Raw genomic sequence first — 15779 nt, forward strand, 5'->3', positions numbered from 1 at the left:
CCATGTAACTCCGACAATAGCTTCTCTTCCACTAGTTGTACACGTGTGGCTGCCCAGCCAAAAGTCTCGGGTCCGTGTTGCTGGCCGACGACGTTCCAGGCTCTCTTCCCCGCTACGGCAGTGCATGATGTCAGACTACCCTCCGCGGGGTTCGTGAGGCGTCCAGGTCGCTCCAGGAACAGGAAAACCTGATAAAATCCTTGTTGATCCCTCGTCATTTTTCTCGTGTTAAAAGTCCGGTCTCTGGCCGTTTGGATGTCGTTTGCAAGGTTGATGATTTCGTTTCGCTGCGTTTTGACTCAACCGACGCGACGAGACTCAGAGCTTCGCAAAACTTGATCGTCAGATAGGCGATTCAACACCCAACGACAGTCTGAGTAACGCTTACAGCTTCTAACTACCCGTTGGCTGTCCTGACACATTCGGGCACCATGGGTTCTCGTCAGGTTTATCTGCTCCCATTGAAGGACAATGGCTCTCCAGATGTGCCTGGAGGATATGTCTATCTTCCCCCGCCAACTGATCCTGTGTATGTCCTTCGCTTCATCATTGAGGGAAGTAGCTCTATCTGCAGAGGGGGGAGCCTATGGGTGAATATTCCTGAAGATGGCATGCCTTTCAATCGCGCCGTGTTTCGAAGCTTTGGGTGAGACCATAATCAAATCAAATTAAACTGGGATTCGTCATTAACACAGTTACAGGCTACAACCAGACTTCAATAAGAACATTCAGATTGATATACCAATTAACTCCCCCGGATCATTTGCATTCTATACCACGTTTTCTCCGCTCCCCGATTTTGCCGTCTCCCCTGTTTCCTCGCCTGAACCAACTCAGACACCGACTCACTACATTGATGTTGCACCCAGGTTGACTCTTCAGGGAAAGGATCTGCCAATAAATGCTCTTTCTATATTCTCCATGCTCTCCAAATTCATGGGTAGTTACCCAAACGACTGGAACAAGCATCTTAATGGTATCAGCCAACGCAATTACAACATGGTTCACTTCACACCCCTCATGAAGCGCGGTTCTTCAAACTCCCCCTATAGCATTTTCGACCAGCTGAGCTTTGATCCTGATTCATTCCCACGCGGAGAGGCAGACGTTGCTGAAATGGTTTCGAAAATGGAAAAGGAATACGAACTTCTTTCTCTGACCGACGTCGTTTGGAACCACACTGCTAATAACAGCAAATGGCTAGAAGAGCACCCGGAATCTGGTTATAGTGTTGAGACTGCACCTTGGCTTGAAGCCGCGTTAGAGCTCGACACTGCTTTACTGAAATTTGGACAAGACCTCCACAGTCTCGGGCTACCAACGGAATTCAAATCAGCCGACGATTTACTTACTGTCACCAATGAAATTCAAACACGGGTGATGGACGGTCTCAAACTTTGGGAATTCTACGCTATTGATGTCAAGGGAGATATTACGCAGATCATCAATCAGTGGAAAGCAAGTGGAACTATTGATCTCAACAGTGAACCCTGGTCTCAATTTTACCTCGAGAGCTATGACAGCTGGACTCCAGAAGAACAAGCAATTTTTATCCATGAGAAGGCAGTTCCAACCAAGCAGGTCTTAGGGAGATTCGACCGCGCGGTAGATCCCTCAATAGGCGCGGCAATTTTGACTGCTCTATTTGGCCCTTATGAGGATTCCAATGTGGCCTCAGCCGAGAAAACCTTATCAAAGATATTTGACGATGTGAACGTGACATTTTACCAGGAATACGATGCAGATGTTTCTGTCATCATGGACCAGCTTTTCAACCGTATCAAATACCTCCGACTTGATGGCCATGGCCCGAAGCTCGGTCCCGTCACGGACGAGAATCCTCTGATTGAGTCCTACTTCACGAGACTTCCTCTTAACGACATTACCAAAAAGCATAATCCAAAAGCGCTGGCTCTTGCAAACAATGGCTGGATATGGAACGCTGATGCAATGCGGGACAACGCGGGGCCTGATTCCAAGGCTTATTTGCGTCGAGAGGTCATTGTCTGGGGTGATTGTGTTAAGCTCAGATACGGTTCCGGTCTCGAGGACAGCCCTTTCCTCTGGAATTTCATGACGAAATACACCCGCCTCATGGCAAAGTACTTTTCCGGATTTCGAATTGACAACTGCCACTCCACGCCACTTCCGGTTGCAGAATACCTGCTAGACGAAGCACGAAAAGTTCGTCCAAATCTCACCATCTTCGCGGAGCTTTTTACAGGTTCTGAGGAAGCAGACTATGTATTTGTCAAACGCCTTGGTATCAATGCACTGATTCGTGAGGCTATGCAAGCATGGAGCACTGGAGAGCTAAGTCGGCTAGTCCATCGCCATGGAGGACGGCCTATCGGCAGCTTCGATATGGACTTGCCATCGGCTGGTAGTAGTCATGCTATTGCCTCCGCAAATGCTGGGGAAGGAAAGCAAATCATTTCCCACATCCGCCCAACCCCAGTACAAGCACTTTTCATGGACTGTACCCATGATAATGAAATGCCAGCACAAAAGCGAGATGCTAAGGACACTTTACCAAATGCTGCTCTTGTCTCTATGTGTGCTTCAGCGATTGGGAGTGTAATGGGTTACGATGAGATATATCCAAAAATCGTAGATCTCGTCCATGAGACGAGGCCCTACCTTTCGAAGTTTTCCGAAACCGAGGATCTACAAGTGGGACCTGGTGAAGGTGGTATCGGCAGCATCAAAAAGCTTTTGAACGAGCTTCACACCATGATGGGAGTTGATGGGTACGATGAGACCCATGTTCATCATGACGGTGAGTTCATCACTGTGCATAGAGTGCACCCCAAAACAAGAAAGGGGATCTTCTTGATAGCGCATACAGCATACCCAGGCTGTCAAGACAGCAATGCTTCTTTGCCACCCACACACATCACTGGTACTCGTGCCAAGCAGATTGGAACATGGGTTTTATCTGTTGATGCCGACGATGACACTAGAGCCGAAACTTTGGCAGACAAGCAGTACCTCAAGGGACTCCCCAGCCGTGTCAGTGAACTTGAAGGTATTACAGTCGAGGAACATGGCAACAACACGATAATCTCCGTGTTGGATACGTTTGTTCCAGGGGCCATTGCACTTTTAGAGACGTGGATCCCGGGGGCTGAACGTTCAGAAGGGCTTGACAACTATATCAAACAGGGTGCAGATGAAGCTTTTTCTGGTCTCAGTTTGATAGACTTGAACTTCGCTCTATACCGCTGTGACGCAGAAGAAAAGGACTCGAGCGATGGACAGGATGGAGTATACAATATTCCCAACTATGGCCCCTTGGTCTACGCTGGTCTGCAAGGATGGTGGAGCGTTCTCGAAAACGTCATCAGGTATAACAAGTTAGGGCATCCACTCTGTGACCATCTTCGGCAAGGTCAGTGGGCCTTGGATTACATCATAGGGCGCATGGAGAAGGTGGCGCAAAAGGAAGGTTATGTTGCTCTTAACAAACCTGCTATGTGGCTCCAGGAAAAGTTTCAGGCAGTTCGAGACCTACCCAGCTTTCTTCTACCCAGGTACTTTGCTACCATTGTTCAGGTTGCTTACAATGCCGCTTGGAAACGCAGCATTCATTTGCTTGGAAGCAATATACAACATGGCCAAGAATTCATCCATCAGTTGGCTATGGTCAGTGTGCAGCAAACTGGATATGTGAACTCTGCATCTCTATGGCCGACTAAGAAAGTTCCGAGTCTTGCGGCCGGTCTGCCTCACTTTGCAACGGATTGGGCAAGATGTTGGGGCCGTGATGTCTTTATCTCCCTCCGTGGATTGTTCTTATGTACCGGTCGTTTCGATGATGCGAAGGAGCATATCCTTGCATTTGCGAGCGTACTCAAACATGGTATGATTCCTAATCTATTGAGCAGTGGAAAACTACCCCGTTACAACTCTCGGGACTCTGTTTGGTTCCTCCTCCAAGCCATTCAAGACTACACGGAGATGGTTCCCAACGGAATCCAGCTTTTGAACGAGAAAGTTCCGAGAAGATTTTTGCCTTATGATGATACTTGGTTTCCATTTGATGACCCCCGAGCATACTCGAAATCTTCGACCATTGCGGAAATAATCCAGGAGGTCGTTCAACGACATGCCAATGGGTTGTCATTCCAAGAGTACAACGCGGGATCTGACCTTGACGTGCAAATGAGGCCGGAAGGCTTTCAAATAGATGTCAAGGTTGACTGGGAGACTGGACTCATATTCGGCGGCAGCCAATCCAATTGTGGAACCTGGCAGGATAAGATGGGGGAAAGTGAGAAAGCCGGAAACAAAGGCGTTCCTGGAACACCACGAGATGGCGCGGCTATTGAAATCACAGGTCTTGTATACAGTACGCTGACATGGGTTGCCCGACTACACGAAGCCGGGGTTTATCAAAACCAGGGCGTTGACATTGAAGGCGGGAAATCTGTCACATTCAAAGACTGGGCTACTAAGATCAAAGACAACTTCGAACGCTGCTACTTTGTGCCTCTGAACCCTAGTGATGACGCTCAGTACGAGGTTGACGCCAAAATTGTCAACCGTCGAGGCATCTATAAGGACTTGTACAAGTCTGGGAAGCCATACGAAGATTATCAACTCCGGGCCAATTTCCCGATCGCTATGGCAGTCTCACCAGATCTATTTACCCCCTCCAATGCGCTGGCCGCTCTCGCTACTGCGGATACCGCTCTTCTCGGCCCTGTTGGCATCGCTACTCTTGACCCGTCGGATTTAAATTACCGGCCTTATTACAATAACTCGGAAGATTCAACTGACTTTTCTACCTCCAAGGGTAGAAACTACCACCAGGGTCCTGAATGGGTGTGGCAACGAGGGTACTTCCTACGCGCATTCCTACACTTTGATCTTTTCCGCCGGAAAACTGCAGAGGAACGAACGGAGGCTTTCCAGCAAGTTACGCGACGACTGGAGGGATGTAAGAAGGCTCTGAGGGAGAGTCCTTGGAAGGGACTAACAGAACTATCTAATAAGAATGGGGAACACTGTGCCGACTCGGTATGCTATCTTCCCCTCCGATCATATTCTTTGGGCGAGAAACTAATACTATCTCAATTAACAGTCACCAACTCAAGCATGGTCAGCAGGATGTCTGCTTGATGTTTATTACGATGCTTCGAAGCTCTCCTAGAATATTATGCTGCTCTTTATGGAGAGATGAACGTGGACGATGATAAATATACATATTTCCGAGAACCGGACCGCATATATAGCATCACTACTTAATACATATCACTTCCATTATAGCATCTATCAATGTCAATATAATCCATAGTATGAACCGAAAATGAACTGTATTTCTTTACCAGCTCCAAAGTCCAGACGAAGTGGTTCCTAGTTATGAAGGCATAAATATAGCGCTGACTCAGCATAATGCACAACTCATCGCAAGCGGCTATCGAAGTTTATTTCGGGCGATCGATGAGCTTGTAGCCATGTACATGAACCCAACGCGAGCAGGGTTGGTTTTTTCATTTTGATACCCTCCAAGCCTTGGAGGAGCTTCTTTTGCTTTCGAGTGTTTAACCCTTGTTCTTCTTGCGACTATATCTGTTTCCTCAGGATTCCGACATCGCGTGTGACTCGATTCCCCCCTGACGTCAGTTTTTGTTTGTCCCTCGTCGACACGGATTGACGGAGAGCCCCGCGTGCATATGCATTGATTCAAGAAGGACTCTATTCAGAGATACTCAGTACCCTGATTTCCTTCAAATATCCCCGTCATGTCCTTCACGGAATCCGCCGCGGCGGCGATGTTGACCGTCGCGACGGCCGTGATGGTCGATGAAACCGGCAAGCCCACGCCAACGCATCCGCACCGACCGGATTTGGTTGACCCTAGGAAGGGTCAACGTGATTTGTACACGCAGTTTGTCATCAGCTTTGCATTGGGACTGGGAGCATTCCTTTCATTTTGTGTAAGTTTTTCCGTCCTCAAATTTTGTCTATTGAGGGAATTGTACTTACGGTGGCGTGCTATAGGTTCTACGGCCAAAATGGGCTGAGCTGTATGCCGCACGGCGGCACCAACGTCGGGTCGCCAAACAATTGCCGGAACTCCCCGACAGCTTCTTTGGATGGATGCCAGTTTTATATCGAATTACCGATGAGGAGGTGTTGGAATCTGCGGGGTTGGATGCATACTTTGTGAGTTTAGAGGCCCCAAGGTGTCCATGATATTCATTCTAACCAGGCTTGGTTGTCTTAGTTGCTGTCGTTTCTTCAGTTCGCGATTCGATTTTTATCGGCTGTATTCGTCTTCGCCGCGGTCATCATTCTCCCGGTGCATTATGCGTACATCCGTGATTTAGGGATTCCGGTACCAAAAAGCAGTACCGGCAATGAAGATCAGAATAAGGACCTTATGTCGGACCCGAATTACCTGTCGATGTATGTGATTTTCACGTACATATTCAGTGGACTGGCTATCTACCTTCTCCTACAAGAGACGACGGTTGTCATCCGCACCCGACAGAGGTATCTTGGAAGTCAGACCAGTACTACAGATCGAACCATTCGCTTGTCTGGGATACCTGATGATCTGAAATCCGAAGAGAAGATCAAGGAATTCATGGAAGGTCTGCAGGTTGGAAAGGTTGAAAGCGTCACTCTATGCCGTGTCTGGCAGGAGCTCGATATTTTGATTGATGAGCGACTAAAAGTTTTGCGGAACCTCGAATGGGCGTGGACTAGACATGTGGAATACAAGAGATCGAAAGGGGATGGTAATAACCTGCCTATGACCCGACCACAACCATGCGGTGCTAGTTTGAGATCCTATGATGAGCAGTCGCAGCTTCTTTCAGAGAGCGATCGAGACCATGTGGCTGACTATGCTCGACGACGGCCTACGATACGTTTATGGTATGGGCCATTGCGCTTGCGATATAAAACTGTCGATATGATCGACTATTACGAAGAGAAGCTGCGAAGAATTGACGAAAAGATCGAGAACGCACGTCAGAAGGAGTATCCGCCAACGAATCTCGCCTTTGTGACTATGGAGTCTCTTGCAGCGGCCCAAATGGTTGTGCAAGCGGTTCTCGATCCTCACCCCATGCAGCTTCTGGCTAGGCTTGCACCAGCCCCAGCAGATATTATTTGGAAAAACACATATGTACCGCGCTCCAGACGGATGATGCAGTCCTGGCTTATCACAGGAGCCATTGCGTTCTTGACCATCTTCTGGTCGGTTCTTTTGATTCCTTTCGCATCCCTACTGGAACTGGAAACCATTCATAAAGCGTTCCCGGCGCTGGCTGATGCCTTATATCGAAACCCTATTGCGAAATCACTGGTTCAGACTGGTCTCCCGACCTTGGTTATCTCGCTGTTAACCGTTGTTGTTCCCCATCTGTATACCTGTAAGGCTCCTGTTTTCTTCTTTTTGGTCTGTTACATCGGTATGCTAATATCTCTAGGGCTTTCGAATCTGCAGGGTATGATGTCGCGGGGTGATGTCGAGCTATCGGTTATATCCAAGAACTTCTTCTTCTCGTTCTTCAACCTCTTCCTACTTTTCACTGTCTTTGGAACGGCAACGAATTTCTATGGTCTCTGGCAAAATCTTCAGGACGCATTCAAAGACACAACCACCATTGCGCGTGCGTTGGCCCAGTCCTTGGAGGGCTTGTCCCCGTTCTACATCAACCTCATCGTTTTGCAGGGAGTTGGATTGTTTCCCTTCCGACTCCTTGAGTTTGGGAGTGTCGCAATGTATCCAATCAACTATCTTTGGGCCAGGACACCTCGGGATTATTCTGAACTTTCGAATCCGCCGACATTCAGCTACGGACATTCCATCCCACAGACTATCCTTGTTCTGATCATCTGTGTTGTGTACAGCATCTTCCCCAGCTCTTGGCTTATCTGCTTTTTCGGATTGGTCTACTTTATCGTGGCTAAGTTCGTCTATAAGTATCAACTCCTGTACGCAATGGATCACCAACAGCACTCCACCGGACGCGCTTGGCCAATGATCTGCAATCGGTTCTTCGTGGGTTTGATGCTCTTCCAACTAGCGATGATTGGCGTCCTGGCCTTGCGCAAAGCCATCCTATTCTCTTTGCTTCTGGTGCCCCTGCTCGCTGCGACGGTGTGGTTTACCTACTTCTTCTCCCAAACATATGAGCCGTTGACGAAATTCATTGCGTTGAAGAGCATCGATCGGAGTCGGTCTGGCGGGGCTGATGTTTCCACGTCACCATCGTCGGTTCTTTCCCCTCCATCTGCCCTCCATCGCGATGCCTTTCCCATCCTGATCGGGGGACAAGAACTTCAGTTGAGATTGAAGAAGTATGTCAATCCAAGTCTGATCTTGCCGCTTGATGATGCATGGCTCCCGAGGCATCCTGCGTCTCACGAACACCTACAGAATGAATTTGAGACGCACCACGAATCTAACGATCTATCCGTTTGATGCTTTGCTTGCAAGATCCGAACGATATCTTCTAGCCTCAGAGGACTTTCTATGTTAACATTAATCGCTGTTTGACCTCCGTTGATTATATTTAATTATGCAGTATCTTTGATTCCCCCTATCAGCAGCATTTATGCTGGTCACACTACAGAGCACTATTCGTGATATACGACTCCGATACGACTTCGAAACGTCATGATGATTTTTTCCTTTTGCCTGAATATGACCTCGCTCACTTTGGTTTATTACTATTTCCTTTTACAATCGTTTATATTTTTTCATGTCACGCACCCATTGCGAGCACCTTGACTTGAGGGATAGAAGATAGACTATCGTGTTTAATTTGTGACTTTGGTATTGTTTAGTAGTCACTCGCTATATAATCTTAATTTACCTATGTTATTACGATGTAGATCCCTTTCGAGGCAACTGAGACAACCCAAACGAGTGCAGGTCGCGATGTAAGGGAAGAACAGCAAACAGGCCCAACGCTGATCTCGTCAATTAAACTCGACTTGATTATAAAACAACAACATACCAGAGAGCGCAATGTAAAACAAGACGGCTGGGCCAATTTCCCGTATTCTTCTGTTCTTCGCCATGTCGATGGAACTCGACTGGGCCTCTTCTCCATCACTTGCAGTCATCAGAGAGGCAATTGTCCTGTTTTTACGGAGCCACACCGAGCGCTAATTATCTCTCCAGTAGGGAATGTTGTGCGGTATGGAGAAGGCAATCGAGAAAATTCTCCTCTTTGTCGGCTAGATCGATAGGGTTTGACAAGATGAGAGCAGTCACATTCCTCGGGGTTCCTCAACGGAGATATCCACGAGTCCGTGTTCAGAACTCAGATAGCCAAGTTTCCACGTTGGTTGGATTGGCTTCTTCTCTCTCTCTTTCGCATTCCTCAGCTGTGCATGACAGGTTCATGCGGTAGTGCGGCATTAGCTGTGCATTAATGGCAATGTTGGACTGGCGGTGTAGAATATACTCCTTGGTAATTATTGTTACTATTTTATTTTATTTTTCATCAGTAAGATCGAGTTTGGATGGTTTGACTGTGGTGGATGAAGCTGTATGGCGATGCATCGTAGTGCACGTGGTTGTCGAGACAAGACTGGAGGATAGTACTCTCTCTCTCTCTCTCTCGGCTTCATCTTCACAAATCATCAAAACCAGCACAGGAGCAAGCTTGGACTGCAACCAGAAGGTGTGATGATAAAAAACATCTCAGACCGACCGTCTTTTGCCTGGCATTCCTCGGTTATCTTCTTGTTCCCTCTTCCTGGCGTCAAACGACGTCCTCAATCCGTGTTCTTCCACTGAACCAGGGATTCATCGAAGCATTCCAGCGGAAGTTCTACGACTGTCTCATCCCACATCAAATCTATCACCGCTGTAAGTCTCTCTCTGGCCTTTGCATCAAACATGCCACGTCTACGGAGTAAGTGCGATGGATTATCGTCTCCCCTCCCCCTCTCTCTGGATGAATCAGACCCGCTCACGATCTTCTGTTGCTCTTAGGTTTTTTGCCCCCCATTCCTGGGGTTCATCGCTGGGTCCCCCCAACGCCATCCAACACCGTCCAATCTCCGCCCAAGGGCCTGTCGGTTGCCAACGTTGGATCGCCGGCACCCACCGGGGCTCACACTCGCAGACCTACCATGGGACGCGATTCGACAACGAGGTGGTGATGGGCATGCTTTGGGACTGGCTAGTAAAGCGATGAGCGAACGCTAAATACGCAGAATCACGAAGAATTCTCCTCATCCTGGCCATATCACCACCAGATAGCTTTGACTAGTACATGAGGAGTACACCATGACAGACATCCCGTGTGGATCGTCAGAAAAATGGGCTCCACTACTCCGACTTTCGCTCGTTCTTTGACGTTCGAAATCGTTTCCACCCATTCCTGGTATGGACTATGGAGGCGATCCATCGTCCCCCTGGCCGCAGGACTGCGTGTCGACGTCAGAACGGGAATATGCCCATGCTTCCCGTGGTCCGCAAAGGCAAATAGTACTAGTTCAATAAAAAACGGCTGCATCTATAATAAGGGTTCGCAGGTTGCAGATGCGTTTGAAATCCCTCTTTTTTTTTTTTTTTTTTTTTGGTTTTGACTTTTCGTATCCTCTGAAACATCTCCTTACCCAGTGGGAAGTATTTTATCCCTCCTTTCTCCCCCTACAGTTCCAGTTTTTGAAGCCTCAAAGACATCTATTCATCCCCTTACATTGTCTTTCGACCTTGATTTGTCCCAGCCCGGCAACACTATGTGTTTGGTCTATTGTTGTTAAAATTGGACATTGAAATTATTATATTATCCTGCGGACGCACAGTTGCGATAGCATAGCCTTGTGATTAGATCTTGTTCAGTGCTGCAGGCTTACCGCTGGTGTCAAGCAGGATCTGTTAGGATATTCGCGAGTGGATTTTTTATGGAGCAATCGTAACGCCTTCTCCGCACGATCGTTCTTCAACAGTCTGGCCCACCGTCTATCACGTCAATCACGACTCCACAAGGAATTGTCTTCTTTCATCCATTTTGTCATTGTCGCCTCGAAATTATCTGAGACTCTACAACAGTGGTAAATCCTACATTCAATTCTCTTACCACCGTTATTATATATACGTATATATATATATATTTCGCCGAATTAATACCAGCCGAAGAAAAATTGTCCATATCGACACTCTGGTGCATGTTCCGATATTATACCAGATAACCATATTTTCTGGCTCATGATGCCATCTTTGTGGACTTCAGCCGAAGCTGGCTTCGGTTGCACATTTGAGAAAGACTTCAACTGGGAATCTGCCGCAATTAGCGACTCGGAATCCGAAGCTTCAGAAGGATCGAGCACTGCTGGCTTTCCATCCGACGCTCTTTGGTCACAATTTAAGGCACAATTGGATTCTGAACATGAGGCAAGTGACTCGGAAATGTCAAAGTCGAAGTTTGAAATGGTCCCTGCAATCTCTCGTTCAGTAACTGAGAGATTATGTGGACGAGAGTCTCGACCTCGAGCCGTCAAGACTGCACCACTCGGCCCCTCGGCAGCAAACACCGCCCCTTCCGAAATCTTGTTCCAAATATTCTGCATGCTGAGTCCTCGAGATTTCGATAATGCCCGGCGAACATGCTCTCAATGGATGCGCGTCAGCTTGAATCAAGACTTATTAGAAAGCATGCTGAAGCGAGCTGGCTGGTGGGATGTCTGGCAACGGGATTGCCAAATGCAGCGTCCTCCTGTCTCGGATTACGAGGATCATAGCGTGGTGTGGAGGATGAGCAGGCGATTTGCTACAGAGTGCATTTTATCCGGTCGAAAAATTAATGTCGAACGACGGGGGTTTCTGACTACGAGTGTTATCGACTTTTCCAAGCTGTCACAAGGAAAACTAACCCCAAGGCATCGTGGGCCTTTGTTTCATCCAGCTCCTACAGCCATGACCAAGTTCAGCGTCAGCAATTGTGGCAATTACTTGCTCGTAACGTCGGGTCGCGTGGTCTATGTTTATCACCTTCGGACTAGGAAATCTGGGAATTCAATCCCGGTGTCCTTGAACGACATGGCTGACACGGACATTACCCTTTTAGCGAGCATTCCTTGTCCTATCGAAGTACTGTCCGCGACTATCGACACAAGCACACCAAAGCTCGTCGTTGCTGTATTGCTACGAAATCGCGTAGGAATGGTCTGCGATCTTGTCTCTACCAATGACAACACCCCGGGATGCGATACAACCAAGAACGGTTACAATTCTATGCAAAACCAAATGCATCTGTTAAATCCCGCCTCACGACATTACTTCATCAACCTCTGTTCACCGGATGATCCTCCGCGCAGCGTATCGATTTGTCCAGGCCGTCGATGCGTGGCCTTTGGCTGTGGGACCGGTATCGAGCTACATTGGGTGGATGAGAGCACCAAGCAAGATTGCCGGAAGCATTTCCCAATGTCACAGCCATCAGAGGTTTTACACTTCCTACCAAACCGAACAGAAACTCCCATGGAGCTGCGACTTGTCTCGTCCCTGGCCGGTCCTGGCATGCCAGGATGTCAGTGCCATATTCCCTTGTACGGAGAAAGTCGACCGATATGTCAATTGCACCATATGGCCGGTACCCGCTCATTAACTCGTTGGACTCCAGGGGAGAATGGCAACGTGAGCCTTGTGAAAGCTACGCACTGTCATCACTACCGAGCTATTCCTATCAATGATGGTTTACATCTTTTATTCATTGAACCTCGTACGGGGTTGCTCTGCATTGGATCTGACTCTCCTATTGGTGGGCCAACTAGCTTGACGCGTGCGCTTATCTGTGTTCCACCATACGGAAAGTATACATCTGATGGCATCAAAGAGGCGTTGGTTCCTACTGTTTTCGCAGTGGGCTCAGACCTCAGCTGGGGATTGCGCATTGTGGCCGCCTACCAGGATAGACTTATCCTGTATTCTGTGCCTCTCGATGTTTTCAATGTGATCCGAAAAGAGCGTGAAAGACAGGGTGATGGCGTGATGGGCGATAGTGATATAGCTAGAGATTGGTTCCTTGATGGGGATAGATCACGAACACGCCGCGAAAGCCTGGTCCAGAACCAGAATGGAGACTGGGAGTTTCTTCTCAGTGTGAGCTACCGACCCACAGCCATGATGTGGCCGTTCAAGATATACGGCAAGGAAATCGGACGGATGGAGAATGTTGTCGAACTTTCTCTTCAATCATCCTACGGAGGAGCTCGTGTTTGGGCATTTGGGGCGTCTGGGAAAACAAACATAATTGACATCGACACCTTCACTACCACCACTCAACGTGCATCTGATATCCCCTGCAAGTCTTTGGTCATCGACACCGACGGTAGTGTTGCCTCTGCACAGCTGGTTGACCGCACTGAGCCAGGTCTTCTAACGCCACAATCAAGTCGCAAACGAAAGCAATTTGAAGAGCGCGAAACCTTCGTTGGGAAGCATTCGGCCGCCTACCCTTTCCATAACACGTTGCTGAATAGGTTTGATCCATCAGTCTTCTCCAGAGGCGATATACAGCTAGCCAACGCATCAGCGAAACGACGTCCCTCTCTCACTGCATGCATTGTTGACTTCAAAGTGCCTGAACTTGGTTGTCGTGAAGGAAGATGGGTTGAAAATAGTTGTGCTTAGCAGGTGGCATTCATTCACTATACTCTGGTGCTACAGCGTGGGTGGTGCATGGGTTACTGATATTTCTTTCATTGCAAATATTGGAATACGAACAGGATATTGATGATATTGATGATGTTATGGATTGGGATGTATGGGTTTGAATAATGATTCTGATATTTAATGCCCTATTGATGATAATGAATGTATCTTAGCCAACTGAAAATTGTTATACGATTCTAAGACAATGATCTAACAGTCACTTACTTCATATAATATGCACATAATTTATCCAGATCAACATATCATCCCACCGACGTTATCTCTGCTTCCGGAATGCCCCATGCGGAGGTGGCGAAATCGCATCTGTGGCGTGGCCTGGATCCAGCGATAGTGATTGTCATATTCTACAAGGATATCCTCATATTAATTGAATGGGCCTAGATGATCGATGATGACGACAACCAACAGGGGCATTGTGAAGATCTTGTGACTCGATGAGGGGTAAGTATGAAATAGACAACCCATGGTTAAGTCAAAGGTATATTTGATTATTTTAGAGAAAAGAATTATTATGAAGTGTATATCTTGTCCATGTGGTGGAATTGTTTTGATATGATAACTATTAGATAGAGTATACCATTGGATGCGGTATATTCAACCTCAAGATGTCCATATCAAGTAGTGCTTGCTATCCAACTATGGTCTAGCTTCAAACCGTCTATCTATTAATCATCATTAATAATAACATCTCCATCCCTGCACGACATTCACCCTCAGAATTACGAGTGTTGGACAGACTCCTAATGTCTGACGTGCTTTTGTCGCGATATTTCCCATGTCTTTGAAATGCGGGGATGCTCTAGGGTGTATTTGAATGTTTTAAACAGCGAGAGACCCAGAGTCAATGAATTTATAATATAGATTACCTCCTACTTATTATATCAGCAGCAATATACAGCTTGCATAATGGCATTCAAGAACATCGCAGTTGTCGGGGTAAGCCTACTTGATCACTATCTGATTCCACCATGCCAACGCTGACATTCTTCAGGGCTCTGGACTCATCGGGTACGAAACAAAAACTCACCCCTTGGATACCCATCAAAACTAACTCGACCAGAAAACCCATCGTCAACGCCCTCATCACCTCCCCACACAACTACACCGTCACCGTCCTCACCCGCGAACAATCCTCTACTGCTCCCTCCGGCGCCACAACCACCAAAGTCGACTATAACAACCACGCTACCCTCGTAGACGCGCTCAAGGGCCAGGATGTCGTCGTCTCTGCCATCGCAACACCAGCTACACCCGAGCAGATCAAGATCATCGATGCGGCTGTCGAAGCGGGCGTCAAGAGATTTGTTCCGGCGGAGTTCGGTGTCGATACCACTTACCCCGGTACTGTCGACCGGTTTCCGGGCTTCAAGCTGAAGCAGGATGTGAGGGAGTACTTGGATGGGAAGATTGAGTGGACGGCTTTTGCGACTGGGCCGTTTTTCGATGGGTATGGACGATGATATCTTTGATACGTTTTTTTCTTTTCGTTCGCAAGCAGCAACTGACTTGAATTGGATTTCAAGAACCTTCCAACGCGGATTCCTGGGCTTTGATATTAGCTCCAACACAGCTTCGTTCGATCCGAAATATAGAGCCAATACCTTTTCGGCGAGCAATCTCGACTTCATTGGTAGGGCTGTAGCGCAGGCTCTTGCGCCATCTATCGCTCCCAAGACCGCGAACAAGCTCCTCTACGTTCGGTCTTTTACCGTCTCGCAGGATGCGCTTCTTGCTGAGGTGGAGAGAATCACGGGCAAGGAGTGGAAGGTTGAGACGATCAGCTTTGAGGAACTTACAAAGGATGCGCGGGAGAAACTGAAGAACAATGACTTCAGTCGCGTGGGAGCGCTGATCCAGGATGTTATTTTTGACTCGGCGACTGGCAATGACTGGGACATTAGGGGGGTTACATCGAATGAGCTTCTCGAATTGCCGGATAAGGAGGATTTGGAGGCAACTCTCCGCAGGGTATTGGCGGCCTAGGCTTCTTGGGCACAATAGTAATTTCAAATTGAGATTATTTTTATTTGGTTATTCCCAGTAGTATAACTTTTCCGGGCATAATAAAAGATCCGGCCGTTTTGGAATCCCGAAAACAAAACACCTGCCAACCCATAAATGGCTC

At 47.7% G+C, this 15779-nt stretch overlaps 4 protein-coding genes across 4 annotated transcripts; all 4 read left to right on the forward strand.

Moving 5' to 3' along the window:
• Window positions 1–159: 159 nt before the first annotated feature.
• On the forward strand, window positions 160–5331 carry ASPWEDRAFT_151359 (putative glycogen debranching enzyme Gdb1). Its single transcript, XM_040829600.1, has 3 exons — window positions 160–646; window positions 702–5022; window positions 5087–5331. The coding sequence occupies exons 1-3, from the start codon at window positions 432–434 to the stop codon at window positions 5153–5155; spliced, it is 4605 nt and encodes a 1534-aa protein (XP_040693547.1). The 5' UTR covers window positions 160–431; the 3' UTR covers window positions 5156–5331.
• A 416-nt stretch (window positions 5332–5747) lies between these two features.
• Window positions 5748–8443, forward strand: ASPWEDRAFT_105675 (putative DUF221 domain protein; the record flags this gene model as incomplete). Its single annotated transcript, XM_040827749.1, has 4 exons — window positions 5748–5942; window positions 6007–6171; window positions 6233–7388; window positions 7446–8443. 4 exons carry the CDS (start codon window positions 5748–5750, stop codon window positions 8441–8443), a joined length of 2514 nt encoding a protein of 837 aa, XP_040693548.1.
• A 2967-nt stretch (window positions 8444–11410) lies between these two features.
• ASPWEDRAFT_103055 (F-box protein) lies at window positions 11411–13612 on the forward strand (the record flags this gene model as incomplete). Its single annotated transcript, XM_040827536.1, has 2 exons — window positions 11411–11690; window positions 11757–13612. The coding sequence occupies 2 exons, from the start codon at window positions 11411–11413 to the stop codon at window positions 13610–13612; spliced, it is 2136 nt and encodes a 711-aa protein (XP_040693549.1).
• A 545-nt stretch (window positions 13613–14157) lies between these two features.
• ASPWEDRAFT_37741 (aromatic alcohol reductase) lies at window positions 14158–15778 on the forward strand. Its single transcript, XM_040834748.1, has 4 exons — window positions 14158–14590; window positions 14646–14662; window positions 14715–15101; window positions 15178–15778. The coding sequence occupies exons 1-4, from the start codon at window positions 14561–14563 to the stop codon at window positions 15635–15637; spliced, it is 894 nt and encodes a 297-aa protein (XP_040693550.1). The 5' UTR covers window positions 14158–14560; the 3' UTR covers window positions 15638–15778.
• Window position 15779: the final 1 nt, after the last annotated feature.

This window comes from Aspergillus wentii, assembly GCF_001890725.1.
Source record: "Aspergillus wentii DTO 134E9 unplaced genomic scaffold ASPWEscaffold_2, whole genome shotgun sequence".
NCBI lineage: Eukaryota > Fungi > Ascomycota > Eurotiomycetes > Eurotiales > Aspergillaceae > Aspergillus > Aspergillus wentii.